At 45.3% G+C, this 23,062-nt stretch overlaps 2 protein-coding genes across 2 annotated transcripts in view; one reads left to right on the plus strand and one right to left on the minus strand.

Moving 5' to 3' along the window:
* Window positions 1-4,961, minus strand: part of HSPD1 (heat shock protein family D (Hsp60) member 1) — a 253,106-nt gene extending 248,145 nt beyond the window's left edge. Inside the window, exons 1-2 of the mRNA XM_069733806.1 lie at window positions 4,655-4,961; window positions 4,285-4,466 (exon numbers count right to left, since the gene is read on the minus strand). Coding sequence (XP_069589907.1) covers window positions 4,285-4,458 — 174 coding nt within the window. The 5' untranslated portion in view covers window positions 4,459-4,466; window positions 4,655-4,961. The remainder of the gene's footprint in view (window positions 1-4,284; window positions 4,467-4,654) is intronic.
* An 80-nt stretch (window positions 4,962-5,041) lies between these two features.
* The window catches only part of HSPE1 (heat shock protein family E (Hsp10) member 1), a 76,626-nt gene continuing 58,605 nt past the window's right edge, over window positions 5,042-23,062 (plus strand). The window contains exon 1 of the mRNA XM_069733807.1: window positions 5,042-5,181. Within this exon, the coding sequence (XP_069589908.1) occupies window positions 5,179-5,181 (3 nt within the window). The 5' untranslated portion in view covers window positions 5,042-5,178. The remainder of the gene's footprint in view (window positions 5,182-23,062) is intronic.

Consider the following 23,062-nt stretch of genomic DNA (forward strand, 5'->3'; position numbering starts at 1 on the left):
ACCCCATATGTGGGGGGAACCACTGTTTGGGCGCACGACAGGGGTCGGAAGGGAAGGAGCGCCATTTGACTTTTTCAATGAAAAAATTGGCTCCAATCTTTAGCGGACACCATGTCGCGTTTGGAGAGCTCCTGTGTGCCTAAACATTGGAGCTCCCCCACAAGTGACCCCATTTTGGAAACTAGACCCCCCAAGGAACTTATCTAGATGCATAGTGAGCACTTTGAACCCCCAGGTGCTTCACAAATTGATCCGTAAAAAGGAAAAAGTACTTTTTTTTTTCTTTTTTTCACAAAAAATTTCTTTTAGCCTCAATTTGTTCATTTCCACATGGGCAACAGGATAAGATGGATCCTAAAATGTGTTTGGCAATTTCTCCTGAGTACACCAATACCTCATATGTGGTCACAAACTACTGTTTCTGCACACGGCAGGGCTCGGAAGGGAAGGAGCGCCATTTGACTTTTGAATGAAAAATTAGCTCCAATCGTTAGCTGACACCATGTCTCGTTTGGAGGGCCCCTGTGTGCCTAAACATTTGAGCTCCCCCACATGTGACCCCATTTTGGAAACTAGACCTCCCATGGAACTAACCTAGATGTGCGGTGACCACTTTAAACCCCCAAGTGCTTCACTGAAGTTTATAACGCAGAGCCGTGAAAATAAAAAATCATTTTTCTTTCCTCAAAAATTATTTAGCCCGCAATTTTTTATTTTCACAAGAGTAACAGGAGAAATTGGACCCCAAAAGTTGTTGTCCAGTTTGTCCTGAGTACGCTGATACCCCATATGTGGGGGTAAACCACTGTTTGGGCACACGTCGGGGCTCAGAAGGGAAGTAGTGATGCTTTGAAATGCAGACTTTGATGGAATGGTCTGCGGGCGTCATGTTGCATTTGCAGAGCCCCTGATGTGCCTAAACAGTAAAACCCCCCCACAAGTAACCCTATTTTGGAAACTAGACCTCCCATGGAACTAACCTAGATATGCGGTGAGCACTTTGAACCCCCAAGTGCTTCACAGAAGTTTATAACGCAGAGCCGTGAAAATAAAAAAATAATTTTTCTTTCCTCAAAAATGATGTTTTAGCAAGCAGTTTTTTATTTTCACAAGGGTAGCAGGAGAAATTGGACCCCAATAGTTGTTGCCCAGTTTGTCACGAGTATGCTGGTACCCCATATGTGGGGGTAAACCACTGTTTTGGCGCATGCCAGGGCTCGGAAGGGAGGGAGCATCATTTAACTTTTTGAACGCAAGATTGGCTGGAATCAATGGTGGCGCCATGTTGCGTTTGGAGACCCCTGATGTGCCTAAACAGTGGAAACCCCTCAATTCTAACTCCAACACTAACCCCAACACAACCCTAACCACAACTGTAGCCATAACCCTAATCACAACCCTAACCCCAACACACCCCTAACCCTAATCCAAACCATAACCCCAACACACCACTAACCACAACACACCCCTACCCATAACCCTAACCCCAACACACCCCTACCCATAACCCTAACCCTATTTCCAACCCTAAGGCTATATGCCCACGTTGCGGATTCTTGTGAGATTTTTCCGCACCATTTTTGAAAAATCCGCGGGTAAAAGGCACTGCGTTTTACCTGCGGATTTACCGTGGATTTCCAGTGTATTTTGTGCGGATTTCACCTGTGGATTCCTATTGAGGAACAGGTGTAAAACGCTGCGGAATCCGCACAAAGAATTGACATGCTGCGGAAAATACAACACAGCGTTCCCGCGCGGTATTTTCCGCACCATGGGCACAGCGGATTTGGTTTTCCATAGGTTTACATGGAACTGTAAAGCTGATGGAAAACTGCTACGAATCCGCAGCGGCCAATCCGCACATAGCCTAATTCTAAGGGTATGTGCACACGATGCGGAAAACGCTGCGGATCCACAGCGTTTCCGCCGCTGCGGGTCCGCAGCACTTTCCCATGAGTTTACAAAAAATGCTGCGCACATGCTGCGGAAAAAACTGCGCGGAAACGCAGCGGTTTACATTCCGCACATTTCACTTCTTTCTGCGGATTCCGCAGCGGTTTTACAACTGCTCTAATAGAAAACCGCAGTGAAATCGGCAGAAAAACCACGGTAAATTCGCGATAAATCCGCAGCGGTTTTGCACTGCGGATTTATAAAAACCGCTGCGGAAAAATCCGCAGAGGACCAGACTACGTGTGCACATTGCCTAACCCTAATTTTAACTGTAGTGGGAAAAAAAAATTTTTATTTTATTATTGTCCCTACCTATGGGGGTGATAAAGGGGGGTTCATTTACTTTTTTTTTTATTTTGATCACTGTGATAAAACCTTACATGGAACGAATCTGCCAGCCGATTCGGCGGGCGCACTGCGCATGCGCCCGCCATTTTGGAAGATGGCGGCACCAATGGAGAAGACGGACGGAGACCGGGAGGCTCGGTAAGTATAAGAAGGGGGGGGGGGGGGGAGATTGGGGCACGGGGGCATCGGAGCACAGGACGGAGGGGAGCGGACCACAGATTGGTGGACTGGGGGGGGCGATCGGTGGGGTGGGGGGCACATCAGTGTTTCCAGCCATGGCCGATGATATTACAGCATCGGCCATGGCTGGATTGTAATATTTCACCAGTTTTTTAGGTGAAATATTACAAATCGCTCTGATTGGCTGTTGAAAGTAAAACTGCCAATCAGAGCAATCGTAGCGCCTCCTATCTTAATCAGATGATGTCATCTTCTTGTCTTCATGCTCCGGGTCAGGTGTACTTTGTCTGCCCTGTTGAGGGCAAAGCAAAACACTGCAGTGCGCAGGGAAAGGTCAGAGAGGCCTGCGCACTGCAGTACTTTGCTCTGCCCTCAACAGGGCAGACAAAGTACACCTGCGCCGGAGCCTGAAGACAAGAAGATGACATCATCTGATGAAGATAGGAGGCGCCGGACTGGACAATCTAACCTTTTTCTCATCTTTTAGGATACATCCGGGGCTTATCTACAGCATTAAAGAATGATGCTGGTGGGCTTAGCTCATCTTCGATTTTGGGGGTGACAGGTTCCTTTTAAACTAAAATAGCCCAGTAAGTGACATCACTGGAGTCCAGGTCTCTGCCATCTATAATATAACGCTGGGAGCGTAACTCTGTCCGAAGCCTTTATAGACTGCGCAAGCGCCGGCGCAGTCTGGACCCCACAGAGAGACGCTCCCAGGAGATCGCGGTATGCGTAAACACTGAACACACACCGCGATCTCCAACAGATAGAGACACGCCAGGAGGGCGAGTATGAGCTATATTCACCTGTCTGTCCCTTTCCAGCGCTGCGTGCCGCTCTCTTCCGGGTCCTCTGCCTGTGACAATGCGCGCCGCACTCTAACTGAACAATCACAGCCAGAGGACCCGGAAGAGAGCGGCACGCAGCGCTGGAACGGGACAGACAGGTGAATATAGCAAGTGTAGGGGGCCTGAGCTAGCGGCGATACCGGCACCTGACCCCCACAGTGCGCCGGTGTCCCCGCCTGCTCAGGCCCCCCAGCACTTGGCACCCAGTGACGATAGGCGCGTATGGGATAGATATATATATATATCAGCAGCAGCATACGGGGCATATAATACTATGGAGCATCTTATGGGGCCATCAACCATAATGGAGCAGCGTATGGGGCATATGGATGTCAGCAGCACATGTCAGAATGGGGGCGCAGGATGGGAGCAGCACATGTCAGAATGGGGGCGCAGGATGGGAGCAGCACATGTCAGAATGGGGGCGCAGGATGGGAGCAGCACATGTCAGAATGGGGGCGCAGGATGGGAGCAGCACATGTCAGAATGGGGGCGCAGGATGGGAGCAGCACATGTCAGAATGGGGGCGCAGGATGGGAGCAGCACATGTCAGAATGGGGGCGCAGGATGGGAGCAGCACATGTCAGAATGGGGGCGCAGGATGGGAGCAGCACATGTCAGAATGGGGGCGCAGGATGGGAGCAGCACATGTCAGAATAGGGGCGAGGGATGGAGCAGCACATGACAGGATGGGGACGCAGGATGGGAGCAGCACATGTCAGAATGGAGACCATATACCAATATAAATGCTCGCCACCCGGGCGTAGACTGGGTTCAATAGTTACATTATAATGCTCTCAGATTACAGAGCAAAAATCTAATGACCGGTTCTCTTTAACAAGGGAAGATCATGTCAAACTAATGCACAGAAAATGTATTTGAAATAAACACCCAAAACAACTCCGGTCCTCATCCTATACCATACACCCATCTCCCTGGAAAGCACCATTACCTTGGGTCCCATCGTGACCGCAACTGCATCAGCCAAAAGATCAACTCCTTGTAGCATAAGAGCTCTGGCTTCTGCCCCAAACTTGACATCTTTGGCGTAAGCTCGGCAGAGGCGCTGGGGCAGCGCATGATACACAGCACGCACTTTTGGGAGCAGAGTTGGCAGACGAAGCATGATGTCTACTGCAAGGAGAAAAAGGCTTGTTAATAGAAGAACTTCTAAGCGAAGAAACCACTACAGATGATCCAGAGGACAGACTACAAGGAGGAATTCCACAAGCTCAGCAAAACTAAAAACCGCTCCATATTGTATTGACAAGCGCTCTCCAAGCCATGAGAGCCGGAGCGCGCACAGCTAGGCTCCAACTTACCAGAGAGCCAGAACACAAAGATGGACGCTGCTGCCACACACGTGCCTGCAACTAACTGAGCGAACAGTTCAAACCTCCTTCAAGCTGCTGAGCGTGTCACGTGACGTCGTCCAGGCAGGATACGCGATAGCCCCGGAACTAGCACGCCTCAAAGCGGCAAGTAAGAGAACAGGGCTGCACTCACTGGGGATCATAGTGCATGCTGGTTCCGGGGTTTGTTTTCCAGAACGTTCTGGAACAAGTTCGGTGTTCAAGGTTAAAGGTAACATGGCATTCCTACCGGAAGTAGTTCCCCCGCACCCGCTGTCTTAGCTATCTGGGGACGGGCTATCTAGTTCATCATTTATTAATGACGAGCAGGACGTGTCTGAACTCCTAGCCCGTCACGTAGCTTGTGCGTGTCCTATTTACAGGGGAGTCAGAGAGCCAAGGTCGATAACGCCCCCTGTGGATGACGCAAGCGCAGTAGGTCTTTTTTTGTACGCACGTGGGTTCTGTTCGGTTAGTGCTCGGGCGGCGCAGTCATGGTAAGTGGTCTCCTCACCTTGTTTCTTGTGTTGTGGCAGTAATCTGATGTTCTTCGGTAAAGCCTTCCGCTCCTACCATCATGTAACCATGTTACATCCTTGCTGGCGTTCAGGCAGACTCACCATTTGTCATTTCTTAGGCTGCCGTCACACTAGCAGTATTTGGTCAGTATTTTACCTCCGTATTTGTAGCCAAAACCAGGAGTGGGTGATAAATGCAGAAGTGGTGCATATGTTTCTACTAGATGGTGGCCGGCTTCAAACGCATCGGGTACTCTAGAATATGTACGTCCACGTAGTATATTGCCCATAAGATAAGAAACTGGCGCACTACCAATGCATCATATTTCAGGGGTGCAGAAAACCACCATGGAGAATGCACACCACTGCTAAAATATAAAAATGCCAACACAATTCTGGCAATGTACATCAACAAAATGACAATAACCAAACATCTAAAACGTAATAATCCCTAAGTACCCCTGATAAGAAGAAATCCTGGAACCAGGATAATGCAAAATAGATATGCAATAATATGCAGAGATCAAAAGGGAGAATGGAAACAATATGCTGATATTAAGAGTATTTGAGGCCCATTACCTATAACAAAAGCTGAAATTCCTATAGGCCAGCCGGTAAGGGTGCCAAAATGAACAATCTGCACCCACAGGGAAGAAATGCTCCCAAAATGACCACAGCACTGTAGCCATAAAGAATGAACCATATAATTAGCAGCTCACATGTGCAGAGTAGAGCAAGGCGTCCAACTCCAACAATGAAAAACCAGGGGGAGAGCCCAACATAGTATGTTGCCCAGCGCACGTAGTATGTTGCCATGTGAGCATCATATCCCTGTTTTTAACCCCTTCAAGACCCAGCCTATTTTGACCTTAAAGACCTTGCCGTTTTTTGCAATTCTGACCAGTGTCCCTTTATGAGGTAATAACTCAGGAACGCTTCAACGGATCCTAGCGGTTCTGAGATTGTTTTTTCGTGACATATTGGGCTTCATGTTAGTGGTAAATTTAGGTCAATAAATTCTGCATTTATTTGTGATAAACACGGAAATTTGGCGAAAATTTTGAAAATTTCGCAATTTTCACATTTTGAATTTTTATTCTGTTAAACCAGAGAGATATGTGACACAAAATAGTTAATAAATAACATTTCCCACATGTTTACTTTACATCAGCACAATTTTGGAAACAAAATTTTTTTTTGTTAGGAAGTTATAAGGGTTAAAATTCGACCAGCGATTTGTCATTTTTACAACGAAATTTACAAAACCATTTTTTTTAGGGACCACCTCACATTTGAAGTCAGTTTGAGGGGTCTATATGGCTGAAAATACCCAAAAGTGACACCATTCTAAAAACTGCACCCCTCAAGGTACTCAAAACCACATTCAAGAAGTTTATTAACCCTTCAGGTGCTTCACAGCAGCAGAAGCAACATGGAAGGAAAAAATGAACATTTAACTTTTTAGTCACAAAAATTATCTTTTAGCAACAATTTTTTTATTTTCCCAATGGTAAAAGGAGAAACTGAACCACGAAAGTTGTTGTCCAATTTGTCCTGAGTACGCTGATACCTCATATGTGGGGGTAAACCACTGTTTTGGCGCACGGCAGGGCTTGGAAGGGAAGGAGCGCCATTTGACTTTTTGAATCAAAAATTGGCTCCACTCTTTAGCGGACACCATGTCACGTTTGGAGAGCCCCTGTGTGCCTAAAAATTGGAGCTCCCCCACAAGTGACCCCATTTTGGAAACTAGACGCCCCAAGGAACTTATCTAGATGCATAGTGAGCACTTTGAACCCCCAGGTGCTTCACAAATTGATCCGTAAAAATGAAAAAGTACTTTTTTTTCCAAAAAAATTCTTTTAGCCTCAATTTTTTCATTTTCACATGGGCAACAGGATAAAATGGATCCTAAAATGTGTTGGGCAATTTCTCCTGAGTACACCAATACCTCACATGTGGAGGTAAACCACTGTTTGGGCACATGGTAAGGCTCGGAAGGGAAGGAGCGCCATTTGACTTTTTGAATGAAAAATTATTTCCATCGTTAGCGGACACCATGTCGCGTTTGGATAGCTCCTGTGTGCCTAAACATTGGCGCTCCCCCACAAGTGACCCCATTTTGGAAACTAGACCCCCCAAGGAACTAATTTAGATGCCTAGTGAGCACTTTAAACCCTCAGGTGCTTCACAAATTGATCTGTAAAAATGAAAAAGTACTTTTTTTTCACAAAAATATTCTTTTCGCCTCAATTTTTTCATTTTCACATGGGCAGTAGGATAAAATGGATCATAAAATTTGTTGGGCAATTTCTCCCGAGTACGCCGATACCTCATATGTGGGGGTAAACCACTGTTTGGGCACTCGGCAGGGCTCGGAAGAGAAGGCGCGCCATTTGACTTTTTGAATGGAAAATTAGCTCCAATTGTTAGCGGACACCATGTCGCGTTTGGAGAGCCCCTGTGTGCCTAAACATTGGAGCTCCCGCACAAGTGACCCCATTTTGGAAACTAGACCCCCCAAGGAACTTATCTAGATGCATATTGAGCACTTTAAACCCCCAGGTGCTTCACAGAAGTTTATAACGCAGAGCCATGAAAATAAAAAATAATTTTTCTTTCCTCAAAAATGATTTTTTAGCCTGGAATTTCCTATTTTGCCAAGGATAATAGGAGAAATTGGACCCCAAATATTGTTGTCCAGTTTGTCCTGAGTACGCTGATACCCCATATGTGGGGGTAAACCACTGTTTGGGCGCACGGCAGGGCTCGGAAGGGATGGCACGCCATTTGGCTTTTTAAATGGAAAATTAGCTCCAATCATTAGCGGACACCATGTCACGTTTGGAGAGCCCCTGTGTGCCTAAACATTGGAGATCCCCCAGAAATGACACCATTTTAGAAACTAGACCCCCAAAGGAACTAATCTAGATGTGTGGTGAGGACTTTGAACCCCCAAGTGCTTCACAGAAGTTTATAACGCAGAGCCATGAAAAAAAAAAAAAAAATTATTTTCTCAAAAATGATCTTTTAGCCTGCAATTTTTTATTTTCCCAAGGGTAACAGGAGAAATTTGACCCCAAAAGTTGTTGTCCAGTTTCTCCTGAGTACGCTGATACCCCATATGTGGGGGTAAATCACTGTTTGGGCACATGCCGGGGCTCGGAAGTGAAGTAGTGACGTTTTGAAATGCAGACTTTGATGGAATGCTCTGTGGGCGTCACGTTGCGTTTGCAGAGCCCCTGATGTGGCTTAACAGTAGAAACCCCCCACAAGTGACCCCATTTTGGAAACTAGACCCCCAAAGGAACTTATCTAGATGTGTGGTGAGCACTTTGAACCCCCAAGTGCTTCATAGAAGTTTATAATGCAGAGCCGTGAAAATAATAAATACGTTTTCTTTCCTCAAAAATAATTATTTAGCCCAGAGTTTTTTAATTTTCCCAAGGGTAACAGGAGAAATTTGACCCCAATATTTGTTGTCCAGTTTCTCCTGAGTACGGTGATACCCCATATGTGGGGGTAAACTACTGTTTGGGCACATGCCGGGGCTTGGAATTGAAGTAGTGACGTTTTGAAATGCAGACTTTGATGGAATGCTCTGCGGGCGTCACGTTGCGTTTGCAGAGCCCCTGATGTGCCTAAACAGTAGAAACCCCCCACAAGTGACCCCATTTTGGAAACTAGACCCTGAAAGGAACTTATCTAGATGTGTGGTGAGCACTTTGAACCCCCAAGTGCTTCATAGAAGTTTATAATGCAGAGCCGTGAAAATAATAAATACGTTTTCTTTCCTCAAAAATAATTATTTAGCCCAGAATTTTTTATTTTCCCAAGGGTTACAGGAGAAATTGGACCCCAAAAGTTGTTGTCCAGTTTCTCCTGAGTACGCTGATACCCCATATGTGGGGGTAAACCACTGTTTGGGCACACGTCGGGGCTCAGAAGGGAAGTAGTGACTTTTGAAATGCAGACTTTGATGGAATGGTCTGCGGGTGTCACGTTGCGTTTGCAGAGCCCCTGGTGTGCCTAAACAGTAGAAACCCCCCACAAGTGACCCCATTTTAGAAACTAGACCCCCCAAGGAACTTATCTAGATATGTGGTGAGCACTTTGAACCCCCAAGTGCTTCACAGACGTTTACAACACAGAGCCGTGAAAATAAAAAATCATTTTTCTTTCCTCAAAAATTATGTTTTAGCAAGCATTTTTTTAGATTCACAAGGGTAACAGGAGAAATTGGACCCCAGTAATTGTTGCGCAGTTTGTCCTGAGTATGCTGGTACCCCATATGTGGGGGTAAACCACTGTTTGGGCACACGTCAGGGCTCGGAAGTGAGGGAGCACCATTTGACTTTTTGAATACGAGATTGGCTGGAATCAATGGTGGCGCCATGTTGCGTTTGGAGACCCCTGATGTGCCTAAACAGTGGTAACCCCTCAATTCTAACTCCAACACTAACCCCAACACACCCCTAACCCTAATCCCAACTGTAGCCATAATCCTAATCACAACCCTAACCCCAACACACCCCTAACCACAACACTAACCCCAACACACCCCTAACCCTAACCACAACCCTAATTCCAACCCTAACCCTAAGGCTATGTGCCCACGTTGCGGATTCGTGTGAGATATTTCCGCACCATTTTTGAAAAATCTGCGGGTAAAAGGCACTGTGTTTTACCTGCGGATTTTCCGCGGATTTCCAGTGTTTTTTGTGCGGATTTCACCTGTGGATTCCTATTGAGGAACAGGTGTAAAACGCTGCGGAATCCGCACAAAGAATTCACATGCTGCGGAAAATACAACGCAGCGTTCCCGCGCGGTATTTTCCGCATCACGGGCACAGCGGATTTGGTTTTTCATATGTTTACATGGTACTGTAAACCTGATGGAACACTGCTGCGAATCCGCAGCGAAATCCGCACCGTGTGCACATAGCCTAATGCTAAAGGTATGTGCACACGCTGCGGAAAACGCTGCGGATCCGCAGCAGTTTCCCATGAGTGTACAGTTCAATGTAAACCTATGGGAAACAAAAATCGCTGTACACATGCTGCGGAAAAACTGCACGGAAACGCAGCGGTTTACATTCCGCAGCATGTCACTTCTTTGTGCGGATTCCGCAGCGGTTTTACAACTGCTCCAATAGAAAATCGCAATTGTAAAACCGCAGTGAAATGCGCAGAAAAAAACGCGGTAAATCCGCCATAAATCCGCAGCGGTTTAGCACTGCGGATTTATCAAATCCGCAGCGGAAAAATCCGCAGAGGACCAGAATACGTGTGCACATTCCTAACCCTAGCCCTAACCCTACCCCTAACCCTACCCCTAACCCTACCCCTAACCCTAACCCTAACCCTATTCTAACATTAGTGGAAAAAAAAAAATTTCTTTATTTTTTTATTGTCCCTACCTATGGGGGTGACAAAGGGGGGGGGGTCATTTATTATTTTTTTTATTTTGATCACTGAGATAGATTATATCTCAGTGATCAAAATGCACTTTGGAACGAATCTGCCGGCCGGCAGATTCGGCGGGCGCACTGCGCATGCGCCCGCCATTTTGGAAGATGGCGGCGCCCGGGAGAAGACGGACGGGACCACGGCTGGATCGGTAAGTATGATAGGGTGGGGGGGGACCACGGGGGGGGGGATCGGAGCACGGGGGGGGGAATCGGAGCGCGGGAGGGGTGGAACGGAGCGCGGGGGGCGTGGAACGGAGCACGGGGGGGCTGGAATGGAGCACGGGGGGGTGGAACGGAGCACGGGGGGGTGGATCGGAGTGCAGGGGGGGTGATTGAAGCACGGGGGGGTGATTGGAGCACGGGGGGAGCGGACACGAGCACGGGGGGGAGCGGAGCACAGGGCGGAGGGGAGCCGGAGCAGTGTACCGGCCAGATCGGGGGGGTGGGGGGGCGATCGGAGGGGTGGGGTGGGGGCACACTAGTATTTCCAGCCATGGCCGATGATATTTCAGCATCGGCCATGGCTGGATTGTAATATTTCACCCGTTATAATGGGTGAAATATTACAAATCGCTCTGATTGGCAGTTTCACTTTCAACAGCCAATCAGAGCGATCGTAGCCACGAGGGGGTGAAGCCACCCCCCCTGGGCTAAACTACCACTCCCCCTGTCCCTGCAGATCGGGTGAAATGGGAGTTAACCCTTTCACCCGATCTGCAGGGACGCGATCTTTCCATGACGCCGCATAGGCGTCATGGGTCGGATTGGCACCGACTTTCATGACGCCTACGTGGCGTCAAAGGTCGGGAAGGGGTTAAAAGAAAAAAAAATTAAAATTAAAAATAGATTTATACACTCCTTCCGTTGGCCCCTGGATCCAGGAAGCGTTTACCGACGCTCCAGACTCGAGTGCATTGCGATCTCGCAATGCATGGACCGGTCACCGGAGCGTCGCGAGAAGCGGGAAAGGTGCCGGAAGGTGAGTATATGATTTAAAAAAAAAAAAAAAAAAATTATTTTTAACCCCTTCCCGACCTGTGACACAGCGTATGCGTCATGAAAGTCGGTGCCAATCCGACCTGTTACGTATATGCTGTGTCACAGAATGATCGTGTCCCTGCAGATCGGGTGAAAAGGTTAACTCCAATTTCACCCGATCTGCAGGGACGGGGAGTGGTACTTTAGCCCAGGGGGGTGGCTTCGCCCCCCCGTGGCTACAATCGCTCTTATTGGCTGTTGAAAGTGACCTTTCAATCAGAGCGATAGTAATATTTCACCAATTTTCATTGGTGAAATATTACAATATAGTAGCAAAAGGATAAAAATTAACCTTTATTAGGTATATATTAAAAATAGGCCTCAAATAGGACCTGACTATAGACCAAAAAAATAAAAAAATTAAGACAAACCAAAATAGAAAACCAAACGTGGTATGTGCCCTATTACCTACACAGAAAGGAAAAACGAGATACAGAGACAAATACAAGTAATATATACTCTGCAGCACTGACCGTGCCAATACTGAGTAACCAATCCACAATAGTCTTTGCAGGCTCACGCAAAGTGGGCCAACTATTGAACAAACCAGCTGGACATAAATATATTTATGACACAGGATGCCCCTCTATGTGAAGGTATTATGGCTATAACTGTGTCTATACAAACAAAGTATCACCTTGTCACAGCTGGTTATTAAACCAAAAAATGTACTTGTAGTATATCACTGGTAGACAACTTGTCATTGCTCCACCAAAATATATATACCCAGATAGGAATAACGTCAGTGCAGAGTAGCAGACCACATATGCAGCATAGTGAGATGCCCAACAATCAAAAATAATACCCTTCCATATAACTTAGGGATACATATTAACTCATTTACATATACTATGAGTGCTCCCTGAAGGATACAGTTGTGGCATTCTTAAAAGGGTTAATGACGATGGGGTATAGTAACGGGAACGCTGTGATACACGAGATCAGTCATGTAACCACCATGTGAATTGGTTAGATCTCACCGCGTGTTCAACTCATCACCAGCTGATCCTCTTTCCTCGTCCACCTCATATCCTGACCCTTAGTCTTTTACAGAGTGGTACTGCAGAGAGCGTCTCCCGACGCGTTTCCTCCTTGCGGATTCATCAGGGGAGAATGCTGCTGCCATTACGGGTCTCCCCCTTCTGTGTCCTTTATAGATTAAGCTCGTGCCGCGCTGACATAAGCCCCGCCCACCTGGCGTGTGACGCGCTGCTAGAGCTTGTCCAGACTGTACCAGCCGCTCACCGTCTTCGTTGAACCTAGGGAATCCCGGCACAGTAGCGCATGCGCGTCTGCCGTAGCAGGGATAAAGATGTCCCAGGGTATGTGAGTGAACTGTATCTTATTCATAATACGGGGGAATAAAGCGTAAATGTATGAATTCATACATATACCCCCCTAAGGTGTCTGTACACATTGCCGCATGGAATCAATAATCCATCCAATATGCCGCACACTTAGTCAGCACCCTAAAAACAGGACCTGCAATAGAACACCGATCCTGTTCACCAAACGACATGATTCATGGAAAAACTCAGCATATTATCATACCAATTAAGTTACAGTAGACAAACAGAGGGTTGTCTACTTTATGTGTATGACCATATCAAATATAAACTGCGAGAAACAAGGACGAGAGAGCCTAACAAACAGTAAGAATTTGTTGATATAAGGAAATATATAGGGCAAAAATTCCTTTGCGCGGGACACCACCATCCATCACCAAAAAACCCAAAGGAGGGAAAAGGTGACCCTAAAATATTACCCTATCATAATATCCCTACTCTCCTGTCCCTGCCTATCGCGGAGGTTGGCACCCTACAAAGAACCCTGCGCAAGTGGCGCCCCCACTCGACGTCGGCTCACCCAAAACTATCTCTCCCTATAGCACCCTCATATCTACAAAGGACAGCTATAAAGAAAGAAACACACAAATAGGGGGGAGAAAAGGAACTGTAGGATTTTCCAATAATTTGAAAATATTTATTAAGGTCAGATCCGTAATTAGGCGATATAAACAATCCCTAAGATCCTGACCCTACCTGTCGCGGGGGTTGGCACCCTACAGCCTTCGCATGTGGCGCCCCCACTCCACGACGGCTTGCCCTAATTGGAAACCCTATCAGATATAATCACAAAAGAGGTAGAAAAAATAGTAAAATACAGGACCACTTAAATACACACTATAGAAAACAACTGTATGATTGTGTCTCATTTAGTCCTAACGGTTGTACAGTCTTCAACATGAATATCCATCTCGTCTCTTTTTGCAATATTTGTCTGTCCCAGTCGCCACCTCTTGATGGAGGTATAATCCTGTCAATCCCTACGAAATAGATCTTATCAGGGTTACCCTGATGAAACTGATTCATGTGGATAGCCACGGGAGTGTCCCTTTTATTAGCAATATCGCGGAGGTGCTCACCAATTCTCTTACGAAACTCCCTTTTTGTTTTACCCACATATTCCAGGTTACAATCACATGTGGCCTTGTAAATAACCCCCTTGGTCCGGCAGTTGATAAAATGCCGAATTGTGTATGTGGTACCTGTGACATTACTTATAAAGCTCTTTGAGGGTCTGATAGATGCGCAGCTTTTGCAGCCACCACACTTATAACAACCCTTAGTCTGGTTTGTCGTTAACCAAAGGCTGTTACCTGAGTCAAAATGGCTGTGAACCAATCTGTCATGAAGAGATTTGCCCTTTCTGTATGTGATCTGAGGTACCGGTGGGACATGTTTGTTTATATCCCTATCCATCTGCAGGATGGGCCAATGTTTCTGAAGAATTTCTCTGACATAATTCGACCCATTGGAATATCTAGTGATGAAGCGAATAACATTGTCTTCAGACTTGGGCTTGGGTATCAGTAAATCTTTCCTTTCTTTTTTCAGAGATTCTTTGTAGGCCTTGTTGAGTACCCCCTCCGGATATCCTCTTTCCAAGAACCGATGCTTCAAATCAATGGCTTGTTCTTGGAACACCTCATTGTTTGAGCAATTTCTGCGCACCCTGAAATATTGCCCCTTAGGGATCCCTCTTTTAAGAGGAGCAGGGTGACTGCTTTCCCACCTGAGGAGAGAATTTGTGGCCGTGTCCTTTCTGTGTGTTTTTGTGGTCAATTCACCATTAGGACATTTATCAATGCGTATATCCAAAAATGCCAGGCTAGTGTTGCTGGCTTCAAACGTGAAGCGCATGCCTAGGTCATTGATGTTTAGCCCCTCAACAAAGTTGCCAAACTCAGTGGCTTCTCCTCTCCAAATTACAAACACATCATAAATATATCTTAGCCACAAAATTATCCTCTCCTCAGGATGGGTCAAAGTGTCTCCAAAAACTACCGTTTCCTCCCACCAGCCCAGGAGCAAATTTGCATACAAGGGCGCACAAGGGCTGCCCATCGCAGTGCCCCTGAGCTGGTGGAAGTACTTCCGGTCAAACAGGAAAACATTATGGGTCAAACAGAATTCTAGGGCCTTTATCACAAAATCATTATGTCTGTTATATTGTGTGCCTCTGGTATGTAAGAAGTGGCTCACAGCCATTAGGCGCTTGTCATGTGGTATTGAAGAGTATAGTGACTCCACGTCAATGCTGCCTAAGATCATGTCTGGGTCCAAGCAAACATCTTCCAGTTTAAGCAAGAGGTCAGTGGTGTCCCGCACATAAGAATTCAGAGCTCCCACAAATGGTTTTAAGATCTTATCAATATAAACACCAAGTCTTTCTGTCAAACTGTTGTTTCCTGAAACAATCGGGCGCCCCTTTAGGGAACTGGTCCCCTTGTGAATCTTTGGAAGACAATAAAAAGTTGGAGTAACCGGATGCTTGGGTACCAGGTACTCCCTCTCGTCCTTGCTTAACACTCCTTCTCTGAAACCCTCCTCAACGATAGATCTGAGTTCACACTCAAATTGTTTAAGGGGGCTATGTGGTAGTATCTTATAATCCTCCTCACCCTCCAAAAGAGAAAGGCATAGAGTACGGTATTTAATGGTATCCATTACCACCACATTACCCCCTTTATCTGAGGGCTTGATGGTAATATTTTTGTCCTTTTCCAAATTACACAGACAGTTCATTTCACCTCTGGATAAGTTGTGGGAATTTTTTCTTTTTTTGTCTGATATTCTCATGAGATCTTCCGTGACCAAGTTTAAAAAAATATCAATGGAGCTTAAGTCTCCCATAGGTGGGGGCATACTGGAGCTTTTATTCTTAAGTTTGGTAAAAGGTCCCAACCCTTCCATATTGGGATCAACATCTCCCAGATGGAACAACAACCGAACATCCTGCATAGATCCTCTGCTATACCCAAATCTGCACATTGTTTTCTCTCTTCCCTCAGAAAAAATTTCTTCCACTTAAGACGTCTTACAAATAGATTTACATCCTTAATCACCTCAAAAGTGTCCATGTCTGAACTAGGTACAAAAGAAAGACCCCTACTTAATAATGATATTTCAATCTCTGATAGTGCTCTGGAAGAAAGATTTACTACCTGCATATTTAAGTTGGGGTTTATATTTGATATGGTCATACACATAAAGTAGACAACCCTCTGTTTGTCTACTGTAACTTAATTGGTATGATAATATGCTGAGTTTTTCCATGAATCATGTCGTTTGGTGAACAGGATCGGTGTTCTATTGCAGGTCCTGTTTTTAGGGTGCTGACTAAGTGTGCGGCATATTGGATGGATTATTGATTCCATGCGGCAATGTGTACAGACACCTTAGGGGGGTATATGTATGAATTCATACATTTACGCTTTATTCCCCCGTATTATGAATAAGATACAGTTCACTCACATACCCTGGGACATCTTTATCCCTGCTACGGCAGACGCGCATGCGCTACTGTGCCGGGATTCCCTAGGTTCAACGAAGACGGTGAGCGGCTGGTACAGTCTGGACAAGCTCTAGCAGCGCGTCACACGCCAGGTGGGCGGGGCTTATGTCAGCGCGGCACGAGCTTAATCTATAAAGGACACAGAAGGGGGAGACCCGTAATGGCAGCAGCATTCTCCCCTGATGAATCCGCAAGGAGGAAACGCGTCGGGAGACGCTCTCTGCAGTACCACTCTGTAAAAGACTAAGGGTCAGGATATGAGGTGGACGAGGAAAGAGGATCAGCTGGTGATGAGTTGAACACGCGGTGAGATCTAACCAATTCACATGGTGGTTACATGACTGATCTCGTGTATCACAGCGTTCCCGTTACTATACCCCATCGTCATTAACCCTTTTAAGAATGCCACAACTGTATCCTTCAGGGAGCACTCATAGTATATGTAAATGAGTTAATATGTATCCCTAAGTTATATGGAAGGGTATTATTTTTGATTGTTGGGCATCTCACTATGCTGCATATGTGGTCTGCTACTCTGCACTGACGTTATTCCTATCTGGGTATATATATTTTGGTGGAGCAATGACAAGTTGTCTACCAGTGATATACTACAAGTACATTTTTTGGTTTAATAACCAGCTGTGACAAGGTGATACTTTGTTTGTATAGACACAGTTATAGCCATAATACCTTCACATAGAGGGGCATCCTGTGTCATAAATATATTTATGTCCAGCTGGTTTGTTCAATAGTTGGCCCACTTTGCGTGAGCCTGCAAAGACTATTGTGGATTGGTTACTCAGTATTGGCACGGTCAGTGCTGCAGAGTATATATTACTTGTATTTGTCTCTGTATCTCGTTTTTCCTTTCTGTGTAGGTAATAGGGCACATACCACGTTTGGTTTTCTATTTTGGTTTGTCTTAATTTTTTTATTTTGTATTTTTTTTTTGGTCTATAGTCAGGTCCTATTTGAGGCCTATTTTTAATATATACCTAATAAAGGTTAATTTTTATCCTTTTGCTACTATACGGTATTAATATTATTGGATAAATACACCACGCTACTTATATATGAAATATTACAATCCAGCCATGGCCGATGCTGCAATATCATCAGCCATGGGAAAATACTAAAACCCTATGTGTCATATTTGTCTATACCTATGCCTATGGTAGATTTTGCCTATGGTAAATTTTTTTAGTCATATTTGTCTATACCTATGGTAGATTTTTTACAGTGTGCGGGAAATCAGCGATTCCGCAGAATTAATGAACATGTTGCTTTTTTTTCCCGCGATTCGTTTTTTGCGCGGAAAAAAATCGCAACATTTGCACAAGTTTTGTGGATTACATTGAAATGATTGGGAACCATATGTAAGCATTTTTTTCACGTTTTTATAGCAAAAAAAACGCGAAATACTGAACGTGTGCACATAGCCTTACAACTCCCTTCTCTGTGTACCTGAACTGAGAGAGGGAGGGGGATGTTTTGAGTGAGATAATATTAAGGCTAGGTTCTCATTTCGTTTTCGGGTGAGCGCTAACAGACAGCGTTGCACGGCGTGTCCGTTAGCGCTCCCATTGCCAGCAATGTTAAAGCGCATTGCTAGTGCGTGCCATTTTCGGCATGCGCTAGCGATGTGCCGTTCTTTTGTGGCGCGCCGCGGACGCTGCTTGCAGCGTCCGAGGAGCACCCGAAGTCCGTTCCCCGCTCTCGCAGATCGGGGATCTGCGCTAGCGGGGACTTTTAACGCGAACCCTAAAAAGACATTGCGTTAGCGCAAACCCCTAGTGCTTAGCGCTAAACAGATTGCCCTAACGCAATGAGAACCTAGCCTAATATTGTCTACCTTGAGATAGTTTATAAACCCTCCTCTCACACATCCAGTACCCAGCAACCACAGAATGCAGACTAAAGGTACCGTCACACTAGACGATATCGCTAGCGATCCGTGACGTTGCAGCGTCCTGGCTAGCGATATCGTCCAGTGTGACACACAGCAGCGATCAGGATCCTGCTGTGATATCGCTGGTCGGGGAAGAAAGTCCAGAACTTTGTTTTGTCGCTGGATCACCCGCTGACATCGCTGAATCGGCGTGTGTGACACCGATTCAGCGATGTCTTCGCTGGTAACCAGGGTAAACAACGGGTAACTAAGCACAGGGCTGCGCTTAGTAACCCGATGTTTACCCTGGTTACCATCGTTAAAGTAAAAAAAACAACCACTACATACTTACCTACCGCTGTCTGTCCCCGGCGCTCTGCTTCTCTGCACTCCTCCTGCACTGACTGAGCACAGCGGCCGGAAAGCAGAGCGGTGACGTCACCGCTCTGCTTTCCGGCTGCCCGGCGCTCACAGACAGACAGCGGTAGGTAAGTATGTAGTGGTTGTTTTTTTTACTTTAACGATGGTAACCAGGGTAAACATCGGGTTACTAAGTGCGGCCCTGCGCTTAGTAACCCGATGTTTACCCTGGTTACCGGGGACCTCGGGATCGTTTGTCGCTGGAGAGCTGTCTGTATGACAGCTCTCCAGCGACCAAACAGCGACGCTGCAGCAATCCGGATCGTTGTCTGTATCGCTGCAGCGTCGCTAAGTGTGACGGTACCTTAAGTGGACATGCTAGCTGGGGCATATCTTAAGGTACCGTCACACTCAGCAACTTTGCAACGAGAACGACAACAATCTGTGACGTTGCAGCGTCCTGGATAGTGATCTCGTTGTGTTTGACACGCAGCAGCGATCTGGATCCCGCTGTGCCATCGCTGGTCGTCGCTGAAAGTCCAGAACTTTATTTGGTTGTCAGGTCGGTATGTATTGTCATGTTTGACATCAAAAGCAATGACACCAGCAACGTTTTATATGGAGCGAGAACAATAAGCGAGTCGCCGTTACGTCACTGGATCGCTCCTGCATCGTTCTGCTGTTAGTGTTTGACGTCTCTACAGCGACGCTGCAGCGATCTAGTTTAGGTCGGATCGTTCTCTATATCGCTGCAGCGTCGCTTAGTGTGACGGTACCTTACTGAAGTCAAGCTGCAACACCAGGCTCTCCCATCATCACTTTGGTAAGAATTACGAATAACGGTTTTAAGCTCCGTTTTTTTTATTGGAAAAAGTTCATATTAGTGACAGAAAGTTACTTTCCCAGTTTCATTAAGATCTTTTTAGGGATTCAGTCTTTATGCGCCATTTTCTGCCATACCTATGCCTAGTGTGTTATCATGGTTGGAAACGGAATAACGGTTTTGAGCTCCGTTTTTTTTATTGGAATATGTTCATATTAGTACAACAACGTCATCTTCCAAGTTCCATTAGGATCTTTTTAGGGATTCAGTCTTAATGCGCCATATTCTGCCATACCTATGCCTACGGTAGTTTTTTTTCTAAAGTTGAATTTTTTGAATCTATTTTTTCTTTCCACTTCACTCTATTTAAAAATAAATTGGCGGACGTTAAACTTTAATTGCGTTTTCAACAAGGCAAACTATGTAGTAACTTTAAATTTGAAATAAACACTGAATCCCTAAGAAGATCTTGATGAAACTTTGAAAATAAGTTTGTCATTAATATGAACTTTTTTCCAGCAAGAAAAACAGAGCTTAAAAATGGAATTCGGGTTTCAACAATGTTAACTCATACATTCCTATATAATAACTTTACATTTCAAATAAACAGTGAATCCCTAAAAATATCTTTATCGAAAATTTTTGCCTTAAGGTACCTTTACACATAACGATTTTGTTAACGATATCGTTGCAACATCACGTTTTTTGTGACACAGCAACGATCCCGCTAACGATCTAGTTATGTGTGACAGCGACCAACGATCAGGCCCCTGCTGGGAGATCGTTGGTCGTTGGGGAATGATCAGGACCTTTTTTTGGTAGCTGATCACCCGCTGTCATCGCTGGATCGGCGTGTGTGATGCCGATCCAGCGATGTGTTCACTTGTAACCAGGGTAAATATCGGGTTACTAAGCGCAGGGCCGCTATGGGGGCCAGAAAAATGCGGATTACACACGGACCAACAGTGTGACTTGCGAGAAATACGCAGCGGTGTTCTATAGAAAAGCCGGAAATTAAGTGCAGTGTACAGTAAAATCACACTGACAGCTTACAGTAGAATAGCTAAAATAAATGTCTACACATAGTATAGGGATATATATATATATATATATATACACACACACACACACACACACACACACACACACACACACTATAACTATATATATATATATATATATATACAGGTCCTTCTCAAAAAATTAGCATATAGTGTTAAATTTCATTATTTACCATAATGTAATGATTACAATTAAACTTTCATATATTTTAGATTCATTATCCACCAACTGAAATTTGTCAGGTCTTTTATTGTTTTAATACTGATGATTTTGGCATACAACTCCTGATAACCCAAAAAACCTGTCTCAATAAATTAGCATATTTCACCCATCCAATCAAATAAAAGTGTTTTTTAATAACAAACAAAAAAACCATCAAATAATAATGTTCAGTTATGCACTCAATACTTGGTCGGGAATCCTTTGGCAGAAATGACTGCTTGAATGCGGCGTGGCATGGAGGCAATCAGCCTGTGACACTGCTGAGATGTTATGGAGGCCCAGGATGCTTCAATAGCGGCCTTAAGCTCATCCAGAGTGTTGGGTCTTGCGTCTCTCAACTTTCTCTTCACAATATCCCACAGATTCTCTATGGGGTTCAGGTCAGGAGAGTTGGCAGGCCAATTGAGCACAGTAATACCATGGTCAGTAAACCATTTACCAGTGGTTTTGGCACTGTGAGCAGGTGCCAGGTCAGCATGAAGTGCTCCAAAATCTCCTGATAGCTAGCTGCATTGACCCTGCCCTTGATGAAACACAGTGGACCAACACCAGCAGCTGACATGGCACCCCACACCATCACTGACTGTGGGTACTTGACACTGGACTTCAGGCATTTTGGCATTTCCTTCTCCCCAGTCTTCCTCCAGACTCTGGCACCTTGATTTCCGAATGACATGCAAAATTTGCTTTCATCAGAAAAAAGTACTTGGGACCACTTAGCAACAGTCCAGTGCTGCTTCTCAGTAGCCCAGGTCAGGCGCCTCTGCCGCTGTTTATGGTTCAAAAGTGGCTTTACCTGGGGAATGCGGCACCTGTAGCCCATTTCCTGCACACGCCTGTGCACGGTGGCTCTGGATGTTTCCACACCAGACTCAGTCCACTGCTTCCTCAGGTTCCCCAAGGTCTGGAATCGGTCCTTCTCCACAATCTTCCTCAGGGTCCGGTCTCCTCTTCTCGTTGTACAGCGTTTTCTGCCACATTGTTTCCTTCCAACAGACTTACCATTGAGGTGCCTTGATACAGCACTCTGGGAAGAGCCTATTTGTTGAGAAATTTCTTTCTGGGTCTTACCCTCTTGCTTGAGGGTGTCAATGATGGCCTTCTTGACATCTGTCAGGTCGCTAGTCTTACCCATGATGGGGGTTTTGAGTAATGAACCAGGCAGGGAGTTTATAAAAGCCTCAGGTATCTTTTGCATGTGTTTAGAGTTAATTAGTTGATTCAGAAGATTAGGGTAATAGGTCGTTTAGAGAACCTTTTCTTGATATGCTAATTTATTGAGACAGGTTTTTTGGGTTATCAGGAGTTGTATGCCAAAATCATCAGTATTAAAACAATAAAAGACCTGACAAATTTCAGTTGGTGGATAATGAATCTATAATATATGAAAGTTTAATTGTAATCATTACATTATGGTAAATAATGAAATTTAACACTATATGCTAATTTTTTGAGAAGGACCTGTATATATATATATATATATATATATATATACATACATACATACATACATACATACATACATACATACATACATACATACATACATACATACATACATACATACATACATATATACACACACACACTAGATGGTGGCCCGATTCTAACGCATCGGGTATTCTAGAATATGCATGTCCACGTAGTATATTGCCCAGCCACGTAGTATATTGCCCAGCCACGTAGTATATTGCCCAGCCACGTAGTATACAGCACAGAGCCACGTAGTATATTGCCCAGCCAAGTTTGTCACATTTTAAAAAATAAATATATACTCACCTTTCTGAGGGCTCCTTGTAGTCCACGGCAGCTTCCGGTCCCAGGGTTGGTATGAGCGCAGGACCTGTGATGACGTTGCGGTCACATGACTGTGACGTCATGGCAGGTCCTTCTCCCATACCATCTTACAGATGTGGCTGGGGGCAGATGTTTTTAGCCACGGGGGGCCAATAACCATGGACCCTCTCCAGGCTATTAATATCTGCCCTCAGTCACTGGCTTTACCATTCTGGCGGTGAAAATTGCACGGGAGCCCACGCCAATTTTTTCCGCGATTTAACCCTTTAATTTAATAGCTAGAGTGCCCAAATTTTGCACATACACACTACTAACAGTAGTGTGGAATATGCTAAAAAAAAG

The sequence above is a fragment of the Ranitomeya imitator genome, chromosome 7, assembly GCF_032444005.1.
Source record: "Ranitomeya imitator isolate aRanImi1 chromosome 7, aRanImi1.pri, whole genome shotgun sequence".
Lineage (NCBI taxonomy): Eukaryota > Metazoa > Chordata > Amphibia > Anura > Dendrobatidae > Ranitomeya > Ranitomeya imitator.